Source organism: Biomphalaria glabrata, chromosome 14 (assembly GCF_947242115.1).
Source record: "Biomphalaria glabrata chromosome 14, xgBioGlab47.1, whole genome shotgun sequence".
In the NCBI taxonomy this organism is placed as follows: Eukaryota; Metazoa; Mollusca; class Gastropoda; family Planorbidae; genus Biomphalaria; species Biomphalaria glabrata.
Window position 1 is genome coordinate 4,113,498 of NC_074724.1, and position 13,796 is coordinate 4,127,293.

At 32.7% G+C, this 13,796-nt stretch overlaps 1 protein-coding gene across 2 annotated transcripts; it reads left to right on the forward strand.

Annotated features, from left to right (window-relative positions):
- Positions 1 to 4,584: 4,584 nt before the first annotated feature.
- Positions 4,585 to 11,941, forward strand: LOC129922961 (uncharacterized). 2 transcript variants are annotated; one of them, XR_008774889.1, is made up of 4 exons: positions 4,585 to 4,741; positions 8,401 to 8,516; positions 9,671 to 10,554; positions 10,623 to 11,941. XR_008774889.1 is itself a non-coding variant. In XM_056011318.1 (3 exons), exons 1-3 carry the CDS (start codon positions 4,708 to 4,710, stop codon positions 9,863 to 9,865), a joined length of 345 nt encoding a protein of 114 aa, XP_055867293.1. In that variant the 5' UTR covers positions 4,585 to 4,707; the 3' UTR covers positions 9,866 to 11,941. The 2 variants fall into 2 exon arrangements, 1 of the variants encoding a protein (XP_055867293.1); XM_056011318.1 differs by having other exon boundaries at positions 9,671 to 11,941.
- Positions 11,942 to 13,796: the final 1,855 nt, after the last annotated feature.

Here is a 13,796-nt window from a genome sequence, read left to right on the forward strand (position 1 = left end):
GGTTTGAACCCTCGACCGTCGATGAATCCGAATGACAGTCCAGCGAGCAAACCGCACGACCAGGCAGCCATCCATGTACATCTTATGTACATTTAAATAGATTGATTACCTAGATCTTTCTAGATTATGTATCTAAAAATTGCAAATTAATAATCAGGAGACGAGAGTACTCTTATTTTTGATGTTCAATTACTAGATCTAGATCTAAAAATAAAATTATATGTTACATAGGTTAGGGTTGAAAAAACAAAACTACATTACTTCTTATAACTAATTTACAACTAATTTACAAAACAACGCCTTGTTTCAACCATGGTTTCAACTTAAAAAAAAAATAAAAAATTGTAGTGTTAAAAAATCTCCACGTCAAAAGTTTTTTGAAGTTATTAATTTGAAAGCTATTCTACCAACTTGTCACGTGATAAATGTGTCAATGTCACTGCGATTTCAATTTACATTATATTAACAAGAAACGTGATTTCTTTTTGAGAAACATTACTTTTCAACATAACTGAGCCAAGGGAGTAAAAAGGAAGCAAATACTAACCCAGTAGAGAGAATATTGTTTTAAGTGACAGAGAGATTAGTTTATAAGTTTTAAGCTTTATGTGAAGTCTACTTTTGTGAGTCTTATATTGAAATTAAATATTAATATTGTGTTCAATAGGCTTGAGCGCAGAAGTAGCATAGTCGGGAATTTCTGTATTGACGCGACGATAGATTATAAACATAACTCGAGTTAGCTAGGAGACAGAAGCAACGGACAATAGGTGCTTGGCACTTCATAGAGTAAGGACCATAGGCGTAGCCAGAGAGGGGGGGGGGAAGTTCAACCCCCCTCCTAAATGAAATCCCACCTTAGAAGGGGGGTGTCGGAATTCAGTGATTGATTTTTTCCTTTGATCTTGTTTATTTTAGGTGAGATTTTAATACTAAACCATCATTTGACCCAGCTGAGCCAATGGGGGTTTGAGTTTAAAAACCCCAAAAGTTTAGGTGATCAATTAGTTAACTTAATCTATAAACGTTTTTGGGCATCTTATCTCATATAGGCCTACGAGCCTCCAAGAGAGAAGATTCAAAAGTAAATTAGCAGTTATACATAAAACACTGAGCCATAATCATCTAATACAAAAACAAAATCTAATAAAATACTCTGAAAGACACAAAGATAAAGGCACATTCCCCTTTCCATATGACACGACAGATTTGTACAAATGCTCCCTCTTCCCTAGTGCTATTAGAGCATGGAATGGGTTGCCTGAGCCAGCCATGAAAACCAGTGACTTGGCTAAATTTAGCTCATTGGTTAATTATAACTAGATGCATGGCGCGTAGGTCGTAATTTGGTCCCAAACGGTAAGCCTTCGGTTTTCAGCTGGCTCCAACACTGGCCCACAACTTACTCACTAGATTAAAGGTAAATATCATCCTGTATTCTCCGCTCTACTGACATAGAACGGCAAACTGAACATCGCAGCCAATATAAGCTTACCCGAGAACGGAGAACATGGACAGACACACTAAGAGCTAAACTGAGGCTGGACTTACAATTCCACTTCTGACACCATGTAGAATATTTGTGGTACAAATAACAAACTAGTGTTTAAGAGGAACTCCATTTATTACGTAAAACACAGGTGATGCAACACTGACGCGCTAGTGTGCTAATCTACATATAATACCAATATGTTACATGGGGAATATGCAAAAACAACTGTGCGAAAGCAATTAAATTGACGGTGCTAAATGTGTGCAGATGTGCACGACAGAAGGGAAACAAACATTGAAAGGAAAAACCAGTGAGAAGACTAATCCTAAATGACATAATCTTTGGGCTTGAATCATAGATATGACTATAGGTCTGTGGCTTGAACATTAAATTTGCTTCCTAAGCCTATTATATATAGTCGATATCTTCTTATATGGGCCTATTGCAGACGTTATTACGATAAGAGAAAAAGAAGAAGATATATTGTTGTAACTCAACGCAAGGAGGTAATAAAAGACGTTGTATTTATTGAGAGTTATAAAATACACAGTGAGATATGGACTTCAGCTATCCAGTTACATGGAGTCTGTTCTACAAGTCCTTTAACACTAGTAGGCCTAGGCTACTAGGCCTATATATAGTTTTTTTGAAATGGCTTTAATATAGGCCTACTAATATAGGCAGTATAGGAGCTCTATATAATATATAATAATATGATAATTAGCACAGTTAATAATAATAATAATACTAATCTAATATAGACCAAGCCTAAAATTAAAATATCTGATTTATAGTATGTAGAGGTCTATCTGATTAGGAAAGTAAATTTTTAAATAATTATTTTTTGACCTATAGACTGAAAGGTCTGAAAGAGGGGGGGGGGGTGGCTTAATCCCAAAAGTGATCGTGTAAGGTGCGCTATTCCGTAGCAGTTTAGAAAACATGTTAACTATAAAAAGTAGTTTTCCCTGTTAAATTGCATCAATTATTTTGAATCAATCATGTAATTAATTTTTAATGGCTTAAAATAGCCAATCGCGCTTTGAGATTTTAAAAGAAATAACTTTCGAATTTGAATTCGAACTCTAGCCTCTAAGATGGAAGGCCGACGTGTCCTGCCACTGAGCTATTCATGTTGTAATAAGAATAGGAGGTTTTATTAGTCTATTGTTTGTTGTTTTATTTTGTTGTTGTTGATTATTATTCCTCTTCCTCTCTCACACACACACCTAAACAATTTATAAAACCATTAATATTCATTGTTATTTGGAACTTCAGTTTAAAGGCAGGTTCTATTGTGGTGCCATAACTCGTAAAGCTTTCAACTTTATATATAGGCCCTACTCACACACAGTCAGACTTAATAATTTTTTTTTTCTGTTGCATTTTTTGTTTCCGTATTTCTTTATTATATTACTTTTTGTTCAATAAAATCTAGTCAATACAAAATAAGTTACAATAGTATCACTAATGCTGTTAGTATTCGATTATTTGAACGTAAAGTTTAAATCAAAATATATAGCATAATGACACTAATATTGCAAAGTTATAAATAAGTACCATTTCATATGGCAAGTATCACATAATAAAATATATCCCTCATTGGATGGTCACATGTTTGATTAGAACATACATATACCACATACATCACATAGTTGATATACTTAATATAGTTATTTCAGATATGATAAATCTATACGAAATTCATATCAAATAGGCCTACTGATACATTCATAAAGATAATAGAATATGCATCCTCTGTTTGGGACCCCTTAACGAAATAGAGGAATGAGATTCATAATCAACGAATATTCACATTTGACTAGAGCTAACCAGAGCTAGCCAGGAAAACCAATGACTTGGCAGAACTTAAGTCATTGGTGAATAATGCTTGACAAGATGCATGACACGAAGGATGCAATCATCTTCTTTTTTTTTAAATTAGCGTCTGTATTATATAAGATAAGATAAAGAGATTTAACTTAAAATTACACACTCAAAATTGTATGAACGTAGCCAAAGGGTTTTGAGTTTAAACCCCTCCTCAGCTGGGTTTGAAGCTAAAAATACCTCTTCAATACCTCTTCAATTTAAGAAAAAGCAAATTACGCACTCAGAATGCTATGAGCATAGCCAAAGGGGGTTTTAGTTAAAACCCACCCGCCAGCGGGGTTTAAAGCTAAAAAATAAATATTCAAAATAAAAAAAAATAATTTCGCAATCAAAATGCTATAGCGTAGCCAAGCCTATTGGGTGTTTTAAGTTTAAATTTCCCTTCAGAGGGGTTTGGTGCTAAAAAATACCTCTTCAATATAAAAAAAAGCAAATTACACATTAAAATTCTTTGAGCGTATCCAAGCCAATGGGGGTTTTTTTAGTTTCAACCCCTCTCCTCCAGATGGCTTTTTTAAAAGTTTAAAACTCCTCAAGATAGTTTTGAGTTTAAAATCCCCCTACTTCCCTTTTCGATATAATATCTAAAGTAAAATAGTCACCTACTTCCAAGATCGTAGTCAAGAGAAGTTACACATGTCTACCAGTGGCTGGGATCCATTAATAAAGTGCAATGAAATTGAAAAGCACTAAATGTGGCTCTACAAAGATGGCTTAGGCGGATTTTAGGAGTCAGTTATAGAGATCGGGTGTAAATCAAGGAAATCCTATGCCGAAATGGGAGTCGACCCCTTAGTAAGGTTGTGACAGCGTCGCCGAACGGCGCGGGAGGGTCTAAGTCAGTAAGAATAGCACATTAGGTTTTTGAAATAAAACTTTTTAATAGCAAAATAATGCACTCTAGGTACCTCAGAATATGCATTTAGTTGGTTTTCAATACCAGAAATAGTGCTTGGCTGAATATGTCACTTTAGACCTCGCAGAGATATATATAGCTAAATAGTATTTTAGCCTTATACAATATCTAAGATTCAACACAAATGTCCTATTAATCACAAAATAATTATAATATGCCATTCAAACATCTTATTTTTACTGCTATGACCATCTTATTAATTTATAATATATATAAAGAATAATAGACTTTTGCAGAAAGCCTAGGGAAAAACGGTAATTTCCGTTTCTGATTTCAAGAAGTCATGAAATTGAATTCCCAAACCGAGTCAAGTCATGATTATCTAGTCAAGATCTAGATTTAAATTCTTTTCACATAGTCTTATAGAGTCTTATTAGATATAATAGAAATAGTAGAAATCATATAAATGGACATAAATCTAGGATTCGAAGATGTAGAAGGTAAATCAATTTTAATAATATTATGTAGGCCTATATATCTATTCTATAGACCAGTGATTTTCAAAGTCAAATTGGTCTATCGCCCTAGACCCCCAGGGGGCTACGAAGACTTAATAAGGGTCTATGAAAGGGAAAAAATAAATCGGGGGTCTATGAGATGTCCACTGGGTCTACAATAATGGATTTCATTTAAGTATGTCGTGACTTTAATTTTCAGATCCCATTGATGTAGGCCTATACTTATTTCATGTGTGAATATATGATTTGTACTTTAGATAATCCTTTAAATATTCCCGCTAATCAAATGAAAAATTGCTGTATTTAATTTCAATACCGATTTAAATAGCTTGATTTTGTCTACATTTAACTAATGCCTAACAAAACAAAATTATTGAAAATTTATTGAGAATCGGGATTTATTCCTTCCTTGTCAAACAAGCGGTTGCCTAAGTGACTAGTTACACTGGAGGATCATTTAAGACGATGCCACCTGGATAAAAAGATAGGCCTAAAGGTTTGAACTCTCAAAGATAAATTTCAGAATAGGCCCACAAAATCTCTCTTCAACATCATACAGAGGAGATGGTGGCTTGTGAGCATCTTACAAGATCTCTTTACTTATAGTCAAATATGGAAAACACTATAGACAACACTATGATAAAACATTGATTTTTACCAGTTGTTGAAATAGTTTTAAAAACTAATTATTTTATAAAAACCTACATCTGATATTATTAAACGAATTTCTTTAAGCAACAATAGGGCCTACACTTCAAGGGCATATCTTTGGTATGAGTTATAACATTAAAAGCTTCTTATGCTTCTGTAATTCTTTGCCAACGACATATAGCCTACAGTTTGGGAACAGCGGGGTCGCAGGTTCTGACAGGGTGTACCGCTGTGTGCTGCAAACTGCCTAAGGGTCGACGTGTTTGGGTATAGTTGCAAGGCAGCATGACGCGTAGGACGTAATCATCTTCTTTTTTGAAGTAACGTCTGTATTATATAAGATAAGATAAGGTTTGAATGTAGTTTTGCTTCTGCTAGGTGGGTTGCAAGCGAAGGCTAATGAGTCTCTTCTGCCTAAAGCTTAGTGGTTTAGACGTCAGTTACTCGCCTTCGCTCCTTCTCATGTTAATGAAAACAGTTCCGCGGACCCAATATTTGAGCCAGACATGAAAGATCAAGAAACACACGATAAACTGCCATTTGCGAAAACTTTTACAATGATACTAACGCAAATGTATAAATTAATCAATATTTTATGTTTGAATGACTACTTCATAGAACAACAAATTTCTATATGAAACATAATACCCGTAGCAACGAATGGTGAACCTGTCAAAATAAACCCACACATTTCCAGTGAGTTTGGAGATTCCAGTAGTATATATTAATTGTTATTTTAATTGGTTTTAATTTGAATTTTACCAATAAAAAAGATCTCTCTAACTTTATATGTAGCTTTAATTAAATTACTTTTTCATTCTTGGACTCACTACAGTTAGATATAAGTTTTAAAAATGGAGTTGGTGAATTTGCAAAAATGCAATGTAAGTTAAGCAGGGGTCTACCGTAATCCAGAAAATAAGGCAAGGGGTCTACGAGACAAAAAAGTTTGGGAATCACTGCTATAGACTATATAATTAGATATTCTAAATCTAGACTTAGTAATGTTTGACATGTTTTGGATGTTCCTTAAGAGTTGATTCCTAGTCCAAAACTCCTGCAGGACGCCGGAGATGGGATTGGGCAAGGTTTATTGGACCCGGGGCCATCGAGAAATCTGAAGGACAGTCCAGCGCACAAACTGCTTGACCAGGCAGCCATCCTTAATTCTTAATAAGAATGACTTAATATGACCATTTAGATTACAAACCTTTAATTAGAGATATGTTGGGCCCCTTGAATTCAACATAGACATGGCAATTTTTTCCTTTAGCCTACTCTATCTAAAATTCAAAATTGAAAATATCAATGGAATCATATTTTTGGGTGTCCACCTGAAAATTATGCAACTAAGAGTCCTTTTTATCATAAGCTATAGCCTATACGAAAATAAGGATTATGGCTAGTGCAGTATAATCGATATTAGCTTGAAAGTTGCCAATAGCAAGAAAGCGTATTTAACATTAAAAGCTTTGACCAATGCAAAACAAGTGAGAACCACAATGATTGAAAATAATGATGGAACTCTTCTAACTGAAGAAACAGATGTGTTTAGAAGGTGGACAGTATATTGCAAAGGCAACGATCTGTTTAATTTCGAGATAAATCCCAACTAGCCTACAGTTTAATCAACAAAACACCTTGGGACAACAGAGACCTTAAATTGGTTTCAATACTAAAATTAGAAGTAGAGGAAGCAATAATCAATAAGATCACCAGAAGATGGTAAGTTGCATGGAATTAATAACACAACTGCATGTCTGATGTCATAACTGCATAACATCAGTATCAGAACTTTTAAAACATGGCCATGGCAGCTCACATACTACATAGAACTAGCCTATGTGGGCTAGATCTATATGCTTTCGGACAATATTCAATATATGCCAGAAAATATGGTACGAAAAACATGACCTGCAGAATGGACCCAATCATTAATTATTCTAATGTTCAAGTAAGGAAACTTCTTGAAACAATGCCAAAACTATAGAAGGATTAGTCTGATCAGTATCGGTCACTGAGAAATAGAATAATTCTCAAAAGACTCAAGTGTCTCAAGAGAAAAGCCAAGGAGATCATTTCTGAAGAACAGGCAGACTTCAGAGCTAGCAGAAGCACTCTTAAAATCTGTTAAAGGAAAAATGTCTTCAACACCAAAAAAAATTGGTACACAACTTAAAGTGTGGTAAGTGATAAAAACATAAATAAAAAGATAAAAACTTTATTAATGTTATAAAAGCCTATATCAAAATGCGAATAGTTCAGTACTTCTGAACTACCAAATCAGAGAAAGTTTTAGGACATACATAGGAGTGTGGAAAGGATGCATTCTCTCTTTTTAACTTATTTCTGGAGCATATTATGATATAACGGAAATTCTTGAAGAATTTAGTCCTAGCTTGATCATAAATGGTGTAGAGATGATATAGACCTCATTGGAGAAAATGCAGACCAGGAACAAGATCTTACTACAAAACTGGATGCTGCAGTTAGAGCAGTTGGCTTGGAAATCAGTGCTGAAAATAGCAAAGTATTAGTTTGTGGTGGAGATAGTATGAGATACTGCATACAGCTGAATGGCCAAACATTAGAAGAAGTTAAATTGACTTGTTTAAATACTTATATACTTTAAATACCATGGTCTAAACATTTGATAAAACACATTTACCAAATCACTACAAACTTAATGACAGAATCAGTTTACTCTCAACAACATGTTATGGATATCCCTTCAGATTTGATGATAATTAGATCATAACCCAAACCTGCCGCAGGATGACAGGGGATGGCAGCAGACACGGTTTGAAGTTTTGAGCATCAAGACCATTCAGTGATAGTCCAGAGCACATAGCACATGACCATAGTTTTAATACTGTTTTAATTTAATTTCTTATTTAACAAATAGTTTTAGATAGTATAGATAAAAATCCATTAAATAGTTTTACTTCAAAAAATGTAATGATTTTTTTCTGTTTTTGTTGTTTCTGTAGAAGCTGAAATTGTTAAACATCTGAGCATCACAGCGTATATAAATGATAATCCTTCACCCTACATTGTTTCATTTCCACGAGAGAAGTTTGAAGAGGATTATCTAAAAGCGGTTGATGTAAGTGTGTAGACCTAGATAAGCAGTTCTCAACCTTTAGTTCTCAGCGACCCATTTTTACAATTCTCCAGTCTGCCGCGACCTCCCCCCTCCCCGCAAACACACACAGTAATAGAAGAGAAGACAAAAACAATCCATTTTTTCAATGGTCTTTGGAGACCCCTGGCAAATCGTCAATCGACCCCCCAAGGGGGTCACGACCCACAGGTTGAGAACCCCTGACCTAGATAATCATTAAAAAAAAACAAGTTGGTATTTATTTAGCAATATCAATTTATGCTATTATATGCTTTTCTATGTGGGGTGTGGTGGCTAAGTAGTAAAGCGCTTGGCTTCTGACTGAGGGACTAGGATTAACATTTTGAATTTCTGGTGTTCTGAGTCCATCTGACTCTAATTAAGTACCTGACATTAGTTTGGGAAAGTAAAGGCTTTTGATCATTGTGCTGATAACATGACACCCTTGTTTACCTTCAGGCATAGAAACAAATGACCTTTACATCATCTGTCCTATAGATTGCAAGGTCTGAAAGGGTTAATTTAGTTAACTTTTATACTTTACAATGAGTGGAATAAGTATCTCACCTCTGTAAATACTCATATCTAAATAAAAGTCCCTGCATATTTATTAATGCTTTCTTTTAATTATGTTTTTTATCAGCTACATTTAAATAGAGAAAATGACAATCCTAAGTTGAAACATACTGCCCATAGTCATCCCCTAATGATATGCAGGAGTATTAGATTAAAATGGGATACTCTTAATTTTTAAAATAATGTTTAAAGATCTACAAGCCTACAACTTTTGAAAATATGCTCTCTGTTTATAATGAAATCCAAGTGTGGTAGAATATGGGCAGGTCATAGGTAGAGGAAAAAAATTCAGTTAAAACAACTGATTATAAGAGCCCTGGTGGCTGAGTGGTAAAGCACTTGTCTTTCAAACTGGGTCCTGGGTTTGAATCCTGGTGAAGTCTGGTATTTTTAATTTAGGTATCTTTAGGCGCCTCTGAGTCCACCCAGCCCTTATTAAATTATTGTTCATATCGTATTAGCTTCTTAGTCCATGATATTTCTTTTTGGTAGAACTAAACATTATAGTTTTGTTATTTAGATTATTTAAACTCAGTAATGTAGTAATCATGTTTTCTCAGTTGAAGTGCTTGATCATCTCTGAGCTTAAAGAATATCTTTCCAATGAAGAACCAGCTAGTTTCTGCTTGTCTGGGATTAAAATTGGTGCTGATGGTGTCGAAGAAATAAGCTTTGAGGACAACGAGGCATGCTCAACCTTTATGATTGAATATACATTTACTGAAGGCTTCAGGATAAGGGAAAGTAATCACTAAAATGAAATATATTAATATATCATAGCATGGGTTTTCTTCCAAAAGTAAAAGAAATGATATTTGATTGTAATTGAGTTAATAATAAGGTAAATTTTGATTGTTCTTTTATATGTTTATAAATGGTGTTTACAAAGAGTGTTACATTTTTCTAGTAAGTAAGTCATACTTGTTACTTTCTTACTGTTTGCATTTACCCAAAATTAATTAAACTCATGTAACCTTCTCTTTTGCTGTTAGTCTTTAAAAAAAAAGAGAATTACATCATATAAGATAAAATACATTTATTACTTTTACTAGTTGAAACATATAATATAGTTCCTTAATGATATGATTCATTTTAAATGCTTAAAGCTAAGTTTATTTATTTTTTGTTGTTTTTTTCACTTGAATTGAAAATAATGAAGATAATTTGTTATGCTTGTGTTTTGTGTGTGCATTTATAGGTCTTGGACAAAAAGACAAATAAATATATCCTTTGTCGGACAATACCTTTTTCTGCATTAGATATGGCAGATCACAGTTTGGTTTGCAATTTGAAGATACTGCACTCATCCTTATTTTTAAAAATCGAAATATACCTTATATTAGTTATAGGTCTTTTCTCATGAATATTGTAGATAAATATTACTAAAACACTTATAGAATGGTCCTTCATAATCTAAAGAGTGTCTTATTATTATTTTCACTTAGTTTTTTTGTGGTATTATAGAATGGTCCTTCATAATCTAAAGAGTGTCTTATTATTATTTTCACTTAGTTTTTTTGTGGTACTAATCTCTCACTCTCTCACTAACTCATCATTATGTACTTACTCTATTAACTCTTTATCTCCGTAATTATTTTCCACGTTCTGACAGAATTGTTCATTTTTCACATTTGTACATTCTACCCTGTTATGATTTATCTTCAATAACATTTTTGTGTGTTATCAAAAAAGTTACTTTGGTAAAGAATTTTAGGAGATTACCTGCTTTTTTTATATAACAAATATAAGTTTATAAAACCAAAAAATTAATTTAATTTAATGGGGTCAAATCAACGATACTATTGTCAATTAGAAAGAGTTAAATAAGCAAGATAATGAGCTTGTCCATTTAGATTAAAGCACTGTTCTTTATTCTCCTAATTAACCTTCTTCCAAAATACTATGGTATTCAGGATGCTATTCTGATTGCTAGTGCATGATAATGAGTAGAACCAACTTGAAGTGTCCAAAGGAACAGTGATCAATAAATAAGACCCCTTCTATCTCTTAAACTATTACCTTAACTTTCTTCTTACCAGTGGATTTCACTTAATTCTTCTTACTAAACCAACCAACAAAGTAACTATTGACGAATATGAAATGGGTACAACTGAAGCATTAATTAGGAGTACTAACAAAAGTACAAGTAAAATCTTTGGTACAATGACTGTGGTTTCATTATGCTTATAACTTTAAGGTGTCATGAGGCCAGCACAATCACCAACAGCTTTTATTTTTACTCAGAAATGCCAGGTACCCATTACAGCTGGGTGGACTCTCATGCCTTCTTAAATCTGTTTAGTCCACTAAAATTCATGAAAATGAAATAATTTATTTTTTTAACATAACAAGTTTCTTTCCAAGTATCTTTTATTTTGTTATGGACACTATCGATACTTGTGTGACTATTAATTTTTGTTTTCTTAAACTTTGTTATGGATAGCTTTGTTTCTACTTCTTTTCTTTACATGATATTTTGTGGGTTTTCATAGTTAAGATTCTTTGATAGTAAGATAAATATTTATGCTATTACGTTTTACATTTTTTTTTTTTTTATATTTAAAAAATATAAATTAATTGTAGAATTAGTTTACACAAAATGAATTAAAGTGTGTATATATATATCATAAGGCATATCAAATTGGAAATCTAGAGCAAAAAAAAATCAATTCTAAAGTGTGTTGAATACAAAATGAAATCTGTACTGAATAGTTAAAAAATAGTCCTTGAAAGATAATGATATTAGTCTGTGCAATCCAACTCATTTGTAAAGAATCAATGTTAATGATATGTTTTTATTTAGCATAAAGAGATGTTATTCATTTATGATATGTTTTTTTTTTAATTTGTAAAATTTCTCCACATTTTTTTTTTCAGTTATCAGGGAATTGTAAAAAAAAAAGTCAGTCGAACATTTTATTTTATTCATCTATAGTTACATTCATTCTCATACATCACACTTTTTACTTTTTCAGTATATTTTAGCTTTTTTGTTAGTTTTTCAGACTTTTATCAATGTTAAACTCAGAAATCCTTTTTTTTTTCTTGAGTTTTTAGACTGCAGTTATCACAACAATCTTAGTTTTTTTTTATTAAAAGCAGCTCTAAAAGCATGCCATCTCCAGCAGAAAAGAATCAAGTTTTCATCTTGAGGCTGAAGAAAGAGGTTTTATCTGGGATAATGATTTCAAAATTGAATGTAGTTTCAGACAACTTTAGTAAAATAAATGAAATCAAAATGCTGTAGCAGATAAATATGCATTTTAAATTTCATGGTTGAAAATAATTTGTATGTGTGATGGGGAACTCTAGAAATAATGCATGATTATTTTATATGATCTGACTGAGGAAAGTTCTCTTTCTGTTTTGGAATTATATCTTTAACATTTATATTTTGTATACTTCTTGTAAATAGATTGTTTATTGTGCAATTCTATATGCCTTAACAATATTTGAAAATTACTTTTTTATTTTATTTTATTTACAATAAAAAAATTGTATTTTGTATTTTTGTTTTGTTTTGTTTTTTTAATTAATGTAATTTGTATATTATTTAGAGAAAGCTAAAAGCATGAAATTGGTAAAAATAGTTCTAACTGCACATATTTATTATTGTCGGTCTTCATCCAGTACAAATTTGATTACACGACTGATCCAAACTAATTGATGCAGTACCAGAAAAGGTGATGGGAAGATAGCATAAAAGAATGTACGGACCCTGTCATTGAAAGTGACTAGTCAACGCAAAAGACAGTGGAAAGGAAAAATATCATGTGTGGTGTCTCATCGACACACATTTGTCTAGGCCGCTTATAAATAGGCCTACCTAATGAGAGGCTTACAGTACCTATGCCTGTCTTCCTTCTCAACAGGCAGCGAATCAAATGTGAAATGAGATATGTTATTTTTAGATAGCTGATTTTTTTAACATAATAGTTTCCATGATACCATGATATCGCCAATAATTTTTTTTTCGTTTATCTAAATATTTAATATTGACAATTGGTAGAGGCGGCCCTGAATACAAATGAAACATGGAAAGAACAGTGGGTTGGTCAAAATATAGGTTGATACTGCATATCATGCAGTGGCGTAGCTAGGGTATATGATGTCCGGTGTGGCAACTTGTGATAATGCCCCCCCCCCTCAAAAAAAAAAAGAAAATGAAATAAACATGGAAAAGCCGTTTGTTTTTTTCACGAACTAATATGTATTCATTGTTAAAAAAAACTTCGCAAAAAAAAATTCAATTAAACAAAAAAAAAAAGATACTACAACTAAATCTTTCAAGTTTTTTTTTTTTTTTTGCTCGCAGAACTATCAACATATTTATTTAAATTTTATTTTTTACACCAAAATTGCCAAATTACTGAATTGCAAATTTTTCATCGTCTATCACAATTAATTCGATCTGGGGATTCAATAGTTGGGATGGCGACAAAAATTCATGCTTAATTACCACATCATGATAGTTAATACATCGACCTACATTTCCAGGTGAGAAGATAAATATAGGCTGAATAGTAACTAACAGACCGCCCGCTTCAGATCTAGTATAAGATTTTTCCTCTGTTCTAGTCATTGTCTCTAGAGTTTCTATAGTTTTTGAAAATTAAACTATAAACCTCTTGAAGGCGCTCCAGGGAGGTTTAACCAAGTGCTAGTTATATAGGTGAGGACGTCCTA

Bases quoted from the DNA above. Each gene is read 5' to 3' on its own strand.
- LOC129922961 (XM_056011318.1), top strand. From the start codon at position 4,708: ATGGACATAAATCTAGGATTCGAAGATGTAGAAG. The intron at 4,742-8,400 runs GTAAATCAATTT...TTGTTTCTGTAG, and splicing joins AGGATTCGAAGATGTAGAAG to AAGCTGAAATTGTTAAACAT. The intron at 8,517-9,670 runs GTAAGTGTGTAG...ATGTTTTCTCAG, and splicing joins ATTATCTAAAAGCGGTTGAT to TTGAAGTGCTTGATCATCTC.